This window comes from Anabrus simplex, chromosome 8 (genome assembly GCF_040414725.1).
Source record: "Anabrus simplex isolate iqAnaSimp1 chromosome 8, ASM4041472v1, whole genome shotgun sequence".
NCBI classification, from domain to species: domain Eukaryota; kingdom Metazoa; phylum Arthropoda; class Insecta; order Orthoptera; family Tettigoniidae; genus Anabrus; species Anabrus simplex.
The window spans coordinates 231082706-231101980 of NC_090272.1; the positions used below are offsets into that span (position 1 = coordinate 231082706).

The 19275-nt window shown below is 39.1% G+C and overlaps 1 protein-coding gene across 1 annotated transcript in view; it reads right to left on the reverse strand.

Annotated features, from left to right (window-relative positions):
• Positions 1–19275, reverse strand: part of LOC136878738 (glutamate receptor ionotropic, kainate 2) — a 494017-nt gene that overhangs the window by 12678 nt on the left and 462064 nt on the right. The window contains exons 13-14 of the mRNA XM_067152195.2: positions 8449–8646; positions 4694–4919 (exon numbers count right to left, since the gene is read on the reverse strand). Coding sequence (XP_067008296.2) covers positions 4694–4919; positions 8449–8646 — 424 coding nt within the window. The remainder of the gene's footprint in view (positions 1–4693; positions 4920–8448; positions 8647–19275) is intronic.

Sequence of the window (19275 nt, forward strand, 5' to 3'; positions counted from 1 at the left end):
AAGCACATAGTTCACTTATGAAGTTACGTATTGTGACAGTTTCAATAGGCTGGATGGCTTGAATATGTGGATGGAGTGGCATATCTTCGAACTAGTACTCTTTGGAGTCTCAATGAATTCACCTGTGAGCATAATAATTTTCGAATTAATGGTTTAAGCTATAAAACTGCATTTTGATGTCGACGACTAGGAGTAACCGCCCAAGAAAGAAAAGAAGAAAGAAAAGAAAAGAAAAGAAATGAAAGAAAAACAGAGCGCGCATCGCTAGCATTCGAGAAACTGAGTTTCACACCGGTCATAACAAACCATATGAACGATTTGTGATACTATCAGAATAGCATGATAGAAAATTAATGTGTATGTCAAAAATAACGATTATAATAATAATGATAACAACGCTCCTGAACATTAGTTTACAAATGAAACCAGTGTGGTAAATTATTATTATTGCTAATTTGACTAGAGTTCCGGCTCGAACGCGCGTGCGTGGAGTATCAAGGAGTCCAGCCGGTCAGCTGTGAAGAGAAGTAGGTTATTGGGTTAGTGTGTATGCCAGTCGCCGGACTTCAGTGGAGTTTGACACGCTGTTGAGATAAGTCCTTGGTTCGAGAGCGGACGGCGATAATTAAAGATTGAATTGTGGAAGTTGGATTGTATTAACTTAGTTGGACCATTCAAATATACTACTCAGAATATTATTCTTGTCAACGTACGTAACATAGCGGACGTCAAGTTAAGTTGAGCTGCCTACCGTGTGTAATATTTTAATGATATCTACAGGAAGTGTTGTGTGGCAAATTTACTAATCTTTCTTGTAATAGTTTCAGCTTGAAATTCAAGAGGATAGTGATGAATATCATCATGGTTTTGTCACATACTACTATATGTGTTGGTGCTGAAATGGAAGCTTAAACCCATGTGACCAGCTGACAGGCAACAGGATGAGAGGAAGGCACCTATGACTATATTATTCCAGATGACGACCAGTTATTCGACATCGTGAAGACGCCTTAAAGCTAAGTCGACACAATTGTCTAAGATAATCTGTTTGGTAGAAGTGTAGTTACGTAGTAGTAATTAGTAAATGGTCTGGCAGTATATTTTAGTTATGTTGTTGTAGTACTTTACCATATTATAATGACAGTAGAAGATCTTCATATTTATTCTTGTCAGATAATAACGTGATATTGGAACGGCGTATACGGCTTATGTGGTATAGTAAGTGTGTCAGGTAGTGACAATTCTCGGAGTGTATATTTTAGCTTTATTATAGCCACGATTGGTGGAATAATGTTAGAGCATTCGTTTATGTAGAATAGATGTTTCTGGATGTACAGTCATCGTACAGAGATGAGATATAACCGTGCATGGTATTTATTGGGTATCATCGTAAAATATTGGAACTTAAAGTCTTAAAAGAGAAATGATTCCGTCATTTTGGATCAGAACCCGTGCAGATAATCCTGCGGAACAAAGATAGTTGAACCTAGATATGAGAACCGGTAGGTGGATTGAATCTTCGAGAATTATACACGCGTAGAACTTGTTATGTGATGTTAGATTGAGTTTGTGATATCCCGGGGTGGATCACAAATGTATAATTGTATAGTAGGAATCGTTATTGGAGATTTTGCTACGGTTAATGTCATAATTTAGTCTTCGAGAGAAGTGATTTTGTAATGAATAAGCGAAGTAATTCTTCGAGAGTGGAATCACGCCATATAGTTATTGAGGCAAGTGATATGTTGATAGTGGATTATGATAGATATTTGCGTGATTTAGGATATAGAACCTACGTATGTTTGAATTTGTGTACGTTTTCGAAGAGGTAATCTTAATTAGATTTACTCCGAGTTTTCTATAATTCACGACTTTAATGTTCACGATAATTTACAAGGGTTCTAGAACACCATTCGAGACTTTGCCTGAACTCGAGATTTCCAGAATATTCGAGGATTTTCATCCAGGTCATCGGATTAAACTTTAGAAATTTCACGATACCTTCAGCTATGATCAACTTATACAATGACACTCAGACTATATGATCAAATTATTCAGTAATACTCTGACAATATGATCGTCTTTATGTAGCCACATGTGTAGATAATGTAAAATAGGGTGTAAATAGTAGTGTATTTTTGTATTATTGTATGGTTATGGTGTTTTGGAGTTGATTTTTTTTTTGTCTCAGATATTGTTACACGATGCGGATGATGTTAATGTCTTCGTTATTTGCATTTAGTAGTTGTGATATGGCATTGGAGAAATTGAATTTGAGTTAGGCAGACCATTTTAAATGCGTATTGCATTTTTAGACTTCAGTAATTTATCTATTTAATTTTGTTAATCCAGTAAGCGACTGGTAATGGAACAGATTATTATTTCATTGAGCCGACTCAGTTTTAAACTGAAATTGAAGCATCAAATTATGTAATTGTAAAGAATCGTAAATTTTTGAATCGATAAGTGGAAACTTAATGGGGTTTTGAGCAAAAGTTAATTCAAATTTTTTTCTTTTAATATTTCAGAGCTGATCGTCTGAATCCAGAACTTTCAATAAATCAAACGGAATCTGTCTATCTGATCAAAATATTAAATGAATATGTAATTACGATTTGCTAGGACAAGATAGGGTATGAAATCATGTACCACCCCATTTGATTATTTCTTTTGTACTTCAAGAGATACATTTTAATTCGTTAACGATCATTCACATCATCACAAGTTAGGAGGATGACAATTTGAGAGTATTTTGTGATTAATAAACCATGCCATATATTAATTTTATTCTGTATTTTATTTGTTATATGCCACAATTCAGTGATATTTCCTATGCATGCCACATCCTTAGATTTGTTATATGTGCGTCTAATTTATGAACTGAGCACACCTGAGGTGTCTCGGTGTTCTCCGACTGTAGCTGTACGGTTGCAGTATGTAGCCAACTTAATATTGTTGGGAGCAAGAGTTAGTGACGGGAGGTCGAATAATAGGAAAGATGAAACTAAATGCCTATACTGCTAATAATAAGAGTTGGTGTCTGACATTTCTTAGAGGGAGGACCGTTTACTGCCTGCCGAGGCGGGATAAAGGGAGTGGCTGTGTGGTTGCCATGGAAACGAGGGTGGGGCGACTGCGGTTGCCATGGATATAACACTTCAGGGCAGCTCGTCTTGCTGGGAATTGCCAAACCTGTCACTGTCACTGATAAGAACCTGATTGTTTGTATAAGAGTGATCGCAAATGGGACGACACCGCCTGGCCAGGTAGTCTACAGCAGATCACAGCGGTCAGAATGAAGGAGGGAACAAGTGAGCCGGAAGCGAGGGGTAGGAGTATGTAGAAAGGAATGCTGGAATGTGGCAACATCGCTCCTCCCTCCAACCTTACCTGTCAGACGCCAACTCTTATTATTAGCAGTATAGCTGGGACAAGTAAGTGGAGCTGATCTTTCGATTCAGCACATAAGATTACACTTTACAGAACACCGGACGTCACATAACATACACGATAAGCAGCCTTTGTCTGTGCTGACTCTACATACACATTATAAAAGTAAAATTGAAAATATCTTCCGAAACATCAGAGAAAAAGCGCCTGACGAGTCTTAAATGAGACATCAAGTGCATATATTTTTAATTTCGATGAAGCGTTTGAACATTTTAAAAACTGATAGGGCAAATGATAATGTGTATTATAATTTTATTTATCGTATGATGATAGAAGGTATATCAGCTATTTAAAAATATATACAAAAATACACACTTATATACACACACTCTCAAGGTCGTAAAAATATTCATAATATTCATAACGTTTGCTCCCGTCCACAAAAATTACCTCCTCATTACTCCGGGTGGTGCTAAGCGAGCAACAATAATCACGATGAGACAGAACTGTCTTAATCGACCTTTCGGTCCATCTCAGGACCCTCAAGCTCGCAACATTGGACCATCAATAAAAAATTACCAATTCAATAAGAACAGCAAAGTGTGAATATTTATCAAAAATCTTGAAGAATCATCAAATTAACGTCATCTTACCCCAAGAAACCCATGTGTATTATTATAGAAATACTTAAACATACATTCCAAATAGTTACATATTATTAAAAACACAAAAATTCCCTAGCTTAATTCCTTTGCAGTCGATGCCTAGAATAGGTGAAAACTCCTCTAAAAAGAAATCACTTCTCCCTTTGCGAAGATGAAATGATCATAGATATGTCTCCCGGTCATGGCCATCCATCAACAGCTGCTAATTTCAGATAGCAACCAGCGATAAGACATAGCCTGCACGGTTGCTAGCTAACATTGTCTGACCATTCATCCATACCTTACAGTACATCACAGCCTGCACGGTTTCTATGGTTACACTTCTGTCACACATTTTTTTGCGTCAAGTTACACATATGTTTGGATGATCTCCCGCCATAAGACATAATTTTATCAAAAATATGTGCCTTAAATCTGACAATAAAATATATATTTTCATACACAAGTCAGTGTATTTCATTATAGTGAAAGTATTATATTCGACGTATGACGTATTCATGAAGACTCCCCTTTTAATGAGAACGTAACGATTTCACCAGGCTAGAGTCAAGCAAGTTTTATTAACAATTTCACTGTGTTATCCGTAACTAATCTTTTCCACTTATCATACCAGTACGCTAGAAAGGATTAATACTCACCCATAGGAGTAGCGATGCCGTAGCCCTTGGAATCAAGCAGCCCGCCAATTTGCGTAAGGTTACAGTCCCGCTGCACGATGTAATCCAGCATGGTGGACTCCATGAGGAAGGCGTAGTTCCCTTCCAGTACGCGCTGGATTCCCTCCTCGTACGTGGACACAAACACGGAGGGCTTCTTGTTCTCCATGAACCTCCACATCTTCTTGTATGTCTCGATCATTGAGTCCTGAAATCTGACAGCTTCGTTAGTTGCGTTTCTCTAAGCCTCAGCTGAATCGTTTATTGCATAAACCCTCTATCGACCAAAACCGGAAAAAATGTGTTATTGGTAGATTCTTTTTCTCTGTGGACATATGCATCAATTAGTGCGGATATATATTATGTGAGCATCAACTATACACCGCTCCATTAAGTACTTGGAAACTCTTCTTTAAAGGTCGATTTTCAAATCTCCGGGACGTGACGGCATCTTATTGCATTGTAAACAAAGACAGGTGTTCTAATTTATTTTCTCGTAAAATTTACATCTGCTTGTCTTTTTACAAAATATTGAACTAGTGTACATTCATGTTGTTATAAAATCTTATCATCGACATGAATGTTATTCATTTCTATGACATACCTACTTTATTGTAATGTAATTTAAAAAGATCTGCTGTGCCAGTCTTTCCTTCGGTAAGGTACGTATCGCGTATCTGTTCCCCAGCGCCACTCCGTCCCACCCCTGGTTTCCGGGTTATCAAGTGGTGCGCTCAAGTGAAAGGCAGTGAAAATTATGACCAAGTATACAGTAATCAACTCGCCGATCTGTTGTGCGTGCATCTTTATTGTGACCTGCATTACTTCAATTTAAAATTTGTTCATCATCCAACATCTGCTTACATACGAAATTGTTGGAGCTGTTATATCATCCAGGGTATGTTTATTCAACATCCGTTTATATTAATATATAGTTTGGATATATGTTATAATACATAATGTATTTTAGACTTCTTTCTGAAGCACGTGTAGCCTTCGATCCTATATTCGTCCTCCGACAACGCTCCTAAAATCGTCCCGGGTACGAAATTAGGAATGCTTGAAAAACTTTATATACAGGGATAAATTTCTTTTAAAATATCTCATTGTTTTCAGATGGTAGGACATAAAATTTTGGTAAAAGAAGAAAATATGCCATGAGAAACAATATTTTGGAGTGCAAAGCTGCTGCCCGACTTTATAATATTCCAAGGACCACGCTTGCAGAATTGTCTCCTGAGGAGTGTGTTGATCAGAGTTTAGGAAGAAATCCGACCCTATCCCCTTCAATTGAAAAACTGCTTGTTCAGTACTGTTTAGAGATGGAGAAAAGCTTCTGTGGTTTGATTCCAACTTGCGTCAAATGGCATTTGAACTGGCTATAAGGAACAATATACCTCACCCTTTTAATGAGCAATTACGAAAAGTGGGTATAAAATAGAAGCGTTTGTTTTTTTTAAAACATGTCCAGAACTGAGTGGACATAAGTTCATCAGAAAATAATTGGGCTACAATCAAGTGTGATAGTTGCCTGAACATTTTATGTGATTTTTCTAAACCAAAACTTGAATTATTCAAATTTGAATAATCTTTTCTTCATTGTGTATCCTGATTTCTGTCATTATAAACAAGTTTATTTTGTATTTTCGTCATTTTAGATATGTTCTCTGTCGTTCCCCTATATTTCTTGTAAATGAGTATGAGGACGATTTAGGAATGGTTTAAAGGGAAATACAAATAAAATCAACGCTACCGTATTTTTTTCAATATTTTCAAATTGCAGCCATCACACCTTTTATGTAAAAATATATCTACATAGAAAGCTGAATTCCAGATCCCAGTCTCCTACCATTTAATATATGAGTCATATGAGCCTTAGGGGGACGGGTATTCAGCTCCTAACCATATTACGGGTCTTCAGAAAGTGTTCTTCTTCAACAGAGCGCTCAATGTATTTCTGCTCATTTTATTTCGTCGTCCATCAAGTTCTTAAAACTCTCGTCGTAATTCACTGTATTTTCATAAAGAACAGACTTCCTTCTCTTCATGCAAGATTTTAGCTATCATTTACTGTTTGTTTGAGATATTTAACTACCATTTTTATGGCACGGAAGAGGAGTGTGGGGTCAGATATGAAACATTCATGGCGGAAAGAACGGATACAGAAATGAAAATCAACGTCACGTCCTGGAGATGTGTGAAACGGTCTTAATGCAGAAACTCGTCTACCACCATAAGATGTAGTGCTTCTGCGTCGAAATGCGTGCAGTAGACAGACTGGCAGCTTTGAGGTGTCGTTCCAATAAGAAATATATCAGAGAGATTACGTGAACGAATCGTATCCATGAAATTTCATTCTATTTTTGTCCTAAATGAAAGATAATTGCTTTTACGCAAAATAACGGTAAATTTAGCGGCAAAAATGCCATTATTGCTAGAGAAATTTATTCATATTGCATACCTTGCTACATTACGACTATGATCTAGGCTCCATGGCTAAATGGTTAGCGTGCTGGCCTTTGGTCACAGGAGTCCTGCGTTGGATTCCTGGCAGGGTAGGGAATTTTAACCATCATTGGTTAATTTCTCTGTATGTGTCGTCTTCGGCATCGTTTCATTCTCATCACATTGCACAGGTCGCCTACGGGTGTCATATCGAAAAACCTGCATCTGGCAAGCCAAACATATCCTCGGACACTCCCAGCACTAAAATCCATACTCTATTTCATTTCATTTACGACTATGAATTCTACTACGTAACAGCGCTTCAGTATGTCTTTTGTTCATGTAGCATTTTTCTGTGTGAACTCTTTGTCCACTTAACGTCTTTGGTTTGTTTGATGTTACTTGGTGGAGCGAGATGTCGACTTGTACCCATTACTCATTAATATAATTAGAGGTCCCGGGATCATCCTATTTTTCTTCAAACAAAAGCCATTTTCGTGTTACGATATAATTTCCGCCTCCATTTTCCCGTTTGAACTGCTCGCGCTAGTCATGATGGGCAAAGATATTGAGAATTCACAGACATAGCACTACCATTCTTCGGTGCTAACCCTGCACCTCGAGGAGACGGAACGATAAAGCGGAATGCCACAGAAGAGAGTGGTGTCTAGCGAAATGCTCGCCGCAGGTACGTCCAGAAATTTCTCTCGTAATAACTGTATTTATTCATTTACCGCTAATGTTACTGTTGATTTGCGTGAAAGCAGAAAGGGTGGATGGGCACGCCACTCTTGGATACGAACGGTTCGGGGAAATCCAGCAGGGTCCCTCCTTCGATGCCCGGCCCTTCTTGTAATGGACAGTTTTCGTGGAAACCTGACGGAAGACACTAAGAAGTTATACGAAACAATGAAATCCTATTTGGCAGTGATTCCCGGTGGTCTGACGTCGGTTGGACGTTTCGATACATAAACCATTCAAGGGCAATGTCAGGGCTGCATGGCGGAAAGTGTGCACGAACTTACTCCCACGGAAACCACCTGTGGGACTCCTTTTTCTCGTAGCATAATGAGTTTTCTTGGATATACGATTCGTTCATGTAATCCATCACATAATTTGAATATTTCTGCAGTGAGGCAGTAACCTACTGCTGAAGCAGACTGTCACAATGCACCGTGCCGGATGTGAAAACCTGAACTGTGAAAGAACCGTCACAAGAAGAAAATTCCAGGCCTCAATGTGGGCACTGTTAGTCGTGTATAGGAGCAGCCGAAATAAAGAAAGGAACTTACCCTAAAGAAGGTCATGGTGGAGCCACTGTCCAGAGTGCCATAGCCGATGTCTGTCTGAGCTGCCAAGTCCTCGGCGTTCTCTATGGGGGTGATCATCCTCTCGACGGTGAGGAAGGCGGCCAGGTTGGCGGTGTACGACGAGATTATGATGAGCGTGAAGAACCACCAGATGCCACCGACAATCCTAGTTGACGTAGCCTATCAAAGAGCTACAGCTTACTCTACAGTCGGCTGAGGAAGGAACTGTGCCAGTCCTCGCTACTACAGGGCTAATTCTTAGTGTAAGCCACTGCAGTAGGGAAGGCGTGGTGTACGTTCCATTTCCGTTTGTTCTGCACCCGACTGTAGCAAAATTAACGTGATTTTCTTGGACAGAGATAGAAATGTGTTGTATGGAACGATTAAATTGGAGAAAATCCAGATAATGGGCTTCGGAAAGAATACTGATAGCGAAGTCTGGTACAGAAACCCAAATATTACTAGATAATGATTGTGGGTCCGTATTTGCTGCTTACATCTGATTTTTATCAACTTAGTGGATTTGAAGAGAACTCTTAATGTGTTAATGGACAAAAGGTCACGCCTCCTACCCTCATGTGGATATGCAGTTCATCAGAACAATTTTCGTTGTGTTCACTTTCTTATGCTTATCTGTAAAGGAAGATGAACCTCGCCGTACCGCACTCTAGAAATGCATGTTTCCACGACATATTTACGCACTTCTACAGTATAACATACTTATGTTTCATTTTCCTTTACACGTAAGCATACGTGGCTGGGAGGCGTAACCAGTCTTAACGAAAATAATGGATGGAAAGAGAATTGAGAGATATGACCTTTTGTCCGAACAGCGACGAATTATCCCTCTCTCTAGGCATCATTTTAAATTCCACTAACGACAGCGAAATATTTATGGAGATTAGTAGCCCCCCTGGTGGCCATGTTCGCTAACATGTTAACATGTTGGCCGGCAGGGTGGAAGAGCGGGTGGCATGGATTTCTAATCACTAGATTGTGTGCCAAAAGTCTAGATTCAATTAAAAATCTCTACGTAATGTTCATATGGAGTGAGGGAATACGACGCTGTTCATGGTGATTCGTTCGTCGGATGGAGACGTTAAGCCTTGAGCAGACTCCTTGGTGTTTACTCGACAGGGGTAGGCTATGTCCAACACCGGGTTTCACCCCCTCCCTTCCTCAATACAGGCTTCTCCCATGCGGACATGCAGGTTGTCCATGGGGGTCAAATAAAAAGACCTACATCAGACAAGCCGAACCCGGCACTAAAAGCCATACGCTATTAAAATGCAAACACTGTTTGTCTCAGTGTACGTTCTCACGAATTGGTGTCGAACATCCCTACAGAAAATGCAGTCACTTTACCATTACTCTATGTAACTCTCCATTTTGAACATTATATTGCCTACTCAACAATGAAACATAGGTGTCACACTCCATAACGTACCTTCTACGCAACTGTTACCAAGGTTTGTACCACTATACACCAAGCGGTAGGAAACTGGCCTGGGTTTCTTTCATGGGGTTATTAATAGAGACATTCGCTCGGAATAGCCAGTTTCACTGTTCTCTCTCCGTGTCCCTACCCCCATCCCCCGACCCAGCCAACTTGCTTTAAAATATTTCTTCACATTCCCCAAACTCAGTATCCAGTAATTTAACGACACTTTGATATCCATCTCCCCAATCTTCTTCAACAGTACTAAAAATAGACATGAGCTTGATATATCGTCAAGAAAAACTATATTCCAGGACACGAGAAATAATGTTGAAAAATGTGAAGTGCATTAATTCAGATTCGGCACTCGAACTAAAACCCGGATATCCTTGTGCCAGTCCCAAGCCTGGATAGATGAGCAAGGCAGATGTCACACTGTGGTCACAACGGCGCATCATTAAGCCATGATGTTTTGAGACTTCTCTGAGATAAATTCTACGTCACTCCCTGTAATTGACGCATGTCATCGTTGTTCGAACACTTGTCAGAAGTATCTTAGTACTACCTGCACAAGTACAAAGAACAAAGCCATAATGTTGTGGGGTCTTGCCATGTCAAAGAAAAAGATTTTTTTTACGTTCCGCGGAGAGTTTGCTCTGCAACTTCAGAAAAGGAAAAACGACTTTCCACAAGAAAGAATTCCCTAAAAATGAATTAGTTGGTGTAGCCTAGAAGTGTCGTGTAGGAATTGACAATGGTGAGACACCAGCAGTGTCATGCCGGTCATTCGTAACAACAATGGCTTCCAAATCCTTGATTGCGCAGAAGCCCTTAATCTCACTGTCCCAGACACCTAATTTAAAACTGACCAGTCCATCCGGTTACCTACTATCGTAGGTGACAAAACTCTGATTAATTATTTCGTAAAAAATATTACAAAGTGGTAATTAACGTTACATTCATCTCATCAGACAACGTTCTGCCCTGACTCTTCATCATGTACTTCAAGCTGGACCACGAACGATGGATGAGGTTGAACGTCACTGGACCGTAACGAATCAAGTAGTGGAAGCTGTCCCACTACAAGAGTCAGTTTCTGGCCACCATCCGCCTGAGGAACTCTGGAATGAGCTCATGCTGCAGCAGGTAAAGTATTAGAAAATACCTAAACTGGAAGAGATTTTATCGACAAACACGTCTGTTGGTGGACTGAAGCCGCACAAGACAATACAAGAGAAGAAAGATGCAAATATCAATGCTGATCTTGAAATTTTCAGGTTCATAAAGTGTGCAGAAATACGAGCTGCTGAAACATAAGGAACTGTACACATCTAAGGGAGCGAGTATGTTACTCCATCGCGCAACCGCTCAACGGAAGACATCAGCCACGTAATTAATATCAGAGATGAAGATCACCAAGTCATCGGAGAATGTACCTCCATCTTTAATCAATGTGACGACTTTTTAATTGAGATAATCAGTGGGAAGTTTCTCACCATTTCTTAGTGATAAGTACACCAGCTCGCATTCCTCTCTTCCAAGAAAATCACAGTCACAATTTGTAGGTGGGGGTTAAAATCAAGTGTTCACATTAGTGGATATTATCCGCGTAATACCGTTTACATTGTAGATTTATATTTTAATTTTTTGAATTAGGCAGTAACACAGTACAGTGATATACCACTACTGAGGCTCTTACTACCTAACACAATATTTTTTAAAAAATATGGACGGTTTTCTACGCTCGAGTACATTGAAATTCATCCATGAATAGCTATCACAAAGTTACAGGTGGTAAAATATTTTCTGTTAAAATATAATTCCAAGATTATAACATATCACCAACGATATGAGAAATATAACACTTGATTTTAGTCCATACATAAAACACGTTAAATACATAAATACATGCACATCTGAGGACTTACATATTTTATTTTTAAGCCTATTCAGAAGGCGAATGCTAATCTCAGCCCGTCGTAGTATTTCAGATGACGATGGAGCGAAGGTTATTTTTAACTGATTTCATTAACCGTATGTATTGATGCATATTCTCATTTTTAACTTCGCACAAATAATTCTATAGAACAAACCAAGCGTGAATATTCTCTAGGACTGCGTATTACGGTTTATAATCTCAGTAAAGCTGTATCTGCGGATCAATGATAGTGTGTCGGCCTCCGAATCCCAAGGTAGCGGGTTTAAACGCAGCAGAGGTAGTCGAATTTTTTAAGGGTGGAAAAATGTCCATTCGAAACTTGATGTCGTACGATTTCGGCATGTAAAAGATCTCTGCTGACACATTTCGTGTTCATCCGACAAAATTCATTAAAACCCAGCCATAGAGGGCCAAGACAAGTAAGATTTACTTTGCCATCTAGTGGGCATAGAGTAAAACGGAATATCGAAATTAACGAACAAGCAGCCAGATGGCGTCAAATTAAAATGTCTGCGCAAGTAGCTGAGGCCATATGGTTGCTAATTCTCTATCTTAGTAGCGTCATGTGGCATACTTGTAATGTACAGTAGTGTCCGATCGTCCTTTGGGAAAACAGGTACGTGCACAAGCAGTTTAAAAGTTACAAACATTTGAAATGTGAGATATAACAGTATTGTTGATAATCCACCAATATCCGCCTCGATTTTGGGTCCATTGTTGTTAATTTTAAATAGTTGGTTAACTGCATTATTAAACGATCTGTGGCCTCTGTTATTATACGGAATATAACAACAATGTTACTAAAGAATGTAGTCATATGTAAGACCTCAGATTTGCATTATAAGTACGGTATCAAATTAGTACACCTAATACTAACAATGATCCTGAATGGGATAAAGAGACTAAACAACTAAATTCTGATGGTTTAATGATTACAAATTAGATGACGATTACACATAAATTACTACAGGAATAGGAATAATAAATGGGGTAGAAATTAAAATCAGATGGTAAACCAATAGCTTGTCCAACACTTTGAATTATGACCATCCACAGCCCATTACGAGCGATTACCATTTTTTGCGTCTTTCAGTTCCCCTATGGTTTCAATTCAAACTAACTCAAAGTGCTTTCCTTTCCTTTAGTACTTAATTTGTTTCTATTATACTGAAATCTTAACTTAAAATAAGTTATCATTGAATATACATGTATTCTCAGAACTCTTTCTTACAGACTCCAAGCAAAAGGTGAAAAGTCAAGTATGGGAATTTTGACCAGAATTCAACTAAGTAGTAGTCTAAACTTCATATTAAAGAGAAGTTATGCAATCATAAAGAAAAGGATAATTACCCAGTTACCTTTTTTAAATAATAAACTATTGTGGAATGAAAATGGCAACCGCTGACAGGTTTGGTAGTGAGAATTTATAGGAAGGCGATTTAGGGATTGGAATAACTTACCAAGGGAGATGTTCAATAAATTTCCAATGTCATTGAAATCATTTAAGAAAAGGCTAGGAAAACAACAGATAGGGAATCTGCCACCTGGGCGACTGCCCTAAATGCAGATCAGGATTGATTGATTGATTGATTGATTGATTGATTGATTGATTGATTGATTGATTGATTGATTGATTGATTGATTGATTGATTTACGAAGGCAGGATTATATTAAGAATATAAAATTACTACAGGAGGTTAAAATGTACCGGTACATTAGGTATTAAAATAAATATTACAGAAGGAATGACTTTATTTAAATTTATTTATGTAGGTAGGGGAACGATGTTGCTTCACAAAGCGAGATAATTCTTGGATAATTGACCTTCAAAAAGTATATTGTGAAGTAATAATATAAGACAAGAAAATTCACGAATATTTATATATGTATCTGAGTAAACTCAGTGATAGTCACTGTGAGAGATATTACATTCATCACTGTCCAAAACAACGAAGTTCTTCATGGACTAGAGCAAAGAGAAATAAATAATTTTATACATAGCTGTGTGCTTTTCCTTAATACATAATTGAAGATTAAACTAAACGTTAATGCAAGGGAGAATAAATACTAGCATGGAAACAGTACTAACCTTTATTCCAACCTATCGCCAAACTTTGTATCTTCATAGATCAGAATGAACACTGTTACCAACTGGAATGAAACATATCGTTTAATTGGGCAAGTTCCTGAAGTGAATCTGTTATGAAATGAAAGATCTAATGTTGGTGATGTTATACCAGGAAGAATTAAATAACAACTCAACACTAGCTAAACTCAGGTGACGGTGTCCAATGCCCTGTGCGTTATTTCGAGGTTCTAGTGGAAGTTTCAACGTGGTGTAAAAGTCATTCGATCCTTTAACAGTGGACGTATTGGTAATCACACTAGCTTACTCTAGGCGTGGGAGTGTCCAGGGGAGCAACAGTTTTGCTGTATACCGGCGCTTGAAACAATTATTTCTGTATTACGGGAGATGCGTGGAGATGTAATCCATTCGCCACTGCCTCCAACACCTCTAATTGTTTTAGTACGAATGAACCAGAGAACACTGGTGCTGTGACTGTTCGTGATTAAAGAAAAACCACGCAACAATAAGGAGTTGTTAGAATCTCATAAAAGAAGGTAAGGTGATATACGTAAGTGATTACAGAATTACAGCAAAAAAGAAACGTTCCCCGTTGCAGACAGCTAAGTTTTTCTTCTTCTTCTTCTTCTTCTTCTTCTTCTTCTTCTCCTTGAAAGGTGTGGTTGGACTCATGTGTTATCGTCCAGTCATGAAGACAGCTAAGTTAATGATCATTAATATGTCTTTCAATAAAGGAAACTCAATATTACATCAAGGAGAACCGCAACTCTACGTCCAAGGAACTTAACTTGTAGCCGCAGCATCTTCGGCGACCAAGGCTACGGTAACAACTAATGTGACGGCACTTCTGTCACGTATTTAGTTACGTTACGTTACACAAATGTTCGGATGACCCCCCAGCCATAAGGCATATTCATCTGAAAAGATGGTTTATGGGGAAAAACTGAACTCTTAAATGGAAAATTTAATATCCTCTGGGTCCTCTTGTTGCAAACGGGCAGGGAGAAAGGACACGTACATGTTTACTATGGTATCCTGCGGCATATCTGTCCTTATTTGCAGCTACAGATCCTCTAGATCGTGTAAGCTTCCCGGGTGCAAAAGTTGGCACTTCTAGCGATGCCAGACATGTTCGATGGGCGAAAAATCTGGCGATCATGCAGGCCAGGGGAAGGCAAAATTAAGGGACTCGCCATGAGGCTTCCAGATAGGATCATGACAGTCGTCAATGCAAAATGATACGCTAGATTCGTCACTAAAGACAACCCAGTTCTAGTCCATAACAGTCCAGATTGTCGTTCACGACACCATCCTACACGGAGACAACAGAGGTGGGTGTGGATTGTGGAATACGTTACTTCTGGATTACCAGTCAAGCGCATGGAAATGGTTCGGGAAGACATAGGGGTCTGTAACGATGGTGCTACATGTGCCTTGCCTAACAGTTGGGTCTCCTGATGCTTGTCGGAGGTGATGGTGGTGATTATTGTTTTAAGAGGAGGTACAACTAGGCAACCATTCTCTATATAACAATAATCAGAGAGAAAAAATGGAAGGGGTCCGACACTTCAAAAAATGACGGTATCGGTCAAAAGAAGACAAGGGCCTCGAAGGGTGTGAAAATGAAAGACTTCCTAGGCATCAAGTGCTCTAATACCGTCCGGGTCGGAAACGAACAAGAGTTGACCAAAGGAGGTCGGATAGGATAGCTGAAGTGAGGAGCCTAGCATCAATCAATCAATCAATACTGATCTGCATTTAGGGCAGTCGCCCAAGTGGCAGATTCCCTATTTTCCATATTAGCATATTAGCATAAGTAAGTGGAAGCAATGCCAGTACTCAGCTAGGAGCACTGTGGTTGTCAACCCACGCTCCAAAGTTCAGAGCCCCTGGGTCCCCTGTTAGTCGCCTCTTACGACAAGCAGGGGATATCTACCGCCCCCACCCACAGGGGAATGATGCTTGTCGGGCGATCCTCTTTCCTGGCAGTCAATTGAGCTCAGTTGCTGTGCATTCGTGTCCTCACGCATCTGCTGGTCTCAAGACGTGCCCAGTATCAGATCAGAACGGCGTAGGTGACGGGCAATACATCAATACGGCCATCTAGTTTCGCGCTTTCCCTTCAGAAACAAAAGTAACTGGAAACAATATCTTCAATTGCGTTGTAGAGGTGTGTCGAGCGATAGTCAACGAGCTTTCCACAACCTGAAATAGGTTCCTTTATGTAGCCACAATTCTCAACGATGCCGGGATGTCCCGGTACCTGTGAGGAATTCTAGCCCGTCGACCCAATTAGGACCCCGGGTGCTAGTGCTTAATAGTATTCTAGCTAGAGACTGCATTACTGTTGGTAGTTACTTTAGAATCGCAAAGACAAGGATATGGCCTGCACCCCTTAAGGGGATGGTTTACAGAAGAATATCCTTTATCTCCGATATCGAAGACCTGCGGTGTCGTAATTATCTGTTTTCCTGATCAGTGGACTTTTGGTCTCAGTGAGCGCGACATATAATTTAGTAGCAGTTCTACGTATTCTGCAATGAATGGGATCGAGCTGATACTGTTCATGCAGGTCATCACTCTGCACCTTTCCAACATTGGCACACTTCCCTGGCCTGCATGATCGCCAGATTCGTCGCCCTTCGAACATATCTGGCATCGCTTGAAGTGGCAACTTTTGCACCCTGGGAAATTATACGATCTAGAGTACCATTTGCAGCAAATAAGGACAGATGTGGCGCAGGATACCATAGTACACATGTATGTGTCCTTGCCTGTTTTTATCACATCTTGAAACCAAGCTAGAGGATGACCCCGACGACAGTAAATTTTCCATTCAAGTTTTCAGTTTTACACCATAAACCATCTCTTTGTGCTGTAATTCTATGATCACTTACTTACGTCACCTTATCTTGTTTTATGCTATTCCGACAAGTATTCTATTCGGTTCGTTACGACCCCTGAGGATCACGAGTGACTTGTTCGGCACGTCTTCCTTCTTCCCAATACCTCTTCATCCTCTCATTCCTCCTCTTTCTCTCTGTATCCGTGATCTGAATATGAATCCTGGTGTCCGTCCATCTGTGACCTTCCACAAGCTTTCTGTATTTGGACCTATCCTGTACTGTCATCAGTGGATATTTTTCCTTTATGTCAATAGTCTCCCAATCTTCTCTGACATCCTTCATCCACTTATTTCCAGTTAAGCAGGTTGCATTCCATATCTTCTTCGTCAGCCTACTGTCATCCATCCTCATGAGATGAGATGAGTCTTCTCTTTCTTATCACACTCGAGATTGGTTCTATACTCTCATATAGTTCCTGCCTTGATCTGTGTACCCAGATTTCACCTTTGGTGCCCCATGTATGTCTCAAGATTCTTCTTTCCTCCTTCTCCAGTTGTATGCATGCTCTCTTGCCCATTGTCAGCGTCTCAGTTGCATGTAATGCAGCATTCCTGATGGCCATCATGTAGTGTCGCAGTATGGCGTGATTTTTTCTGTTTTTGACAGCATCATTGTTCTCTGGCTGAAGCTCAATTTTCGAACTAAAAAATTCAGACGTGTTGGAGGCAGTGGCGAGCGGAATACAGTACATCTCCATACATCTCTGGAAATAAGAAAATAACTGTTCCAAGAGTTGGTGCACAGCAACTCTTCTACTCCCTTTAACTTCGATTATTGGTTCTATCCACGGTAACATAATGTGAGTTCCAGAAGTTATCTACAGAGAATCTGGAGCTCGACTTGTTTTTATTTTGGACCATTTAGTGAAAAATTACAAAATTAACTCAGCAAACATAATGTCAAAAGAATAGAAAACAATTTGAATACATGGGTAGATTTGATGAAATATTCTACACATAGATTAACAGTGCGCGGGGTTCAGTACCAAAATTTAGTATGATATACTCAAAAATGAGTTTACCCATGCTTTGCAATAGGAAGCATTCTAATTCATATCATGAAATATACTGTACTAATCAATCATTTCAATTTGTATTACTCTGTCGTGTTAATGTGAAACCTTCACTAATCTTTAATTGTAGAGATACATTTGTATTATTATTATTATTATTATTATTATTATTATTATTATTATTATTTCGACTGTATATCCGGCTCCCCGACTGCGCACTGTTCTTCGGATCAGAGCGGTCCGGGTTTGATTACCGGCCTGGATGGGAATTTTAAATGTTTATGATTAATTCTTCTGGCTCGCGGACTAGGTTTTTGTGTTCGTCCTACGCTTCTCTTTATCTTCATTGAACACACCACACTATGAATCATCACAGAAAGCAAGCAATAGTTAATATATTCCTCCACGTATGGTTAGTGCAAGGAAGGGTATCCGAACGTAAAACTGAACCAAGGCCACACAAATTACCGACAGAAACAAATTTATGGGCCACGAAGAAGAAGAAGAAGAAGAAGAAGAAGAGTTACTTCTTTTGTTTCATCTACCTCAAATGCAATGTTAGAGAAATTGCACATTTTATATTTTGAAGCATTTTCTCTGCGTCCCAGTTCTGAATCCTTGTGCTCAAGCCCTTTTTAAGGCCAAGCAGTTTATAAAATAAATTTTCTCTATTTATTTATTTATTTATTTATTCATTTTCGGTCACTGCACATTGTCAGTTGACAAGAAATATAAATAACGAAATAACTAATATACTTAACAATGTCCACTAAATTCTTCTTCTTCTTCTTCTTCTTCTTCTTCTTCTTCTTGCGTTCCGGCCGTCTAAGGACCACGTTACAATTTCAATTGTTCCTCCTTAGTTGTTCTTTCCTTTTCTTCCAGTATTCTTTCATTGTTTCACTATGTTTCTTTTTCCTGTCTTCAGTCCACTTTGTGCCTGTTTTCTTTTCCTTCCTCCCTTGGAATGCTTCCATTTGTAAGACTTTCTTCCTAAAAATCTTTCTTTCCAATAATTCTTCTACTCGTATGTTGTTCCTTTCCAGGTCTTTCTTGACTTCTTGAATCCAGGTGGTAGTTGATTTCTTTTCCCAAAGGTACTTGAAGATTCGTTTAGTTAGTCTATTGTCATCCATTCTGTAAATGTGTCCAAGAATTATTATTATTATTATTATTATTATTATTATTATTATTATTATTATTATAGAAAAGGCATTCGATAATGTTGATTGGAACAAGCTATTTATGATTCTGAGGATGATAGGGATCAGATACCGAGAACGAAGAATTATCTACAACCTTATAAAAATCAGTCTGCAGTGATAAGAATCGAGGGCTTTGAAAAAAGAAGCAGCAATCCAGAAAGGAGTGAGGCAAGGCTGCAGTTTTTCCCCTCTCTTTTCAATGTTTACATAGAACAGGCAGTAA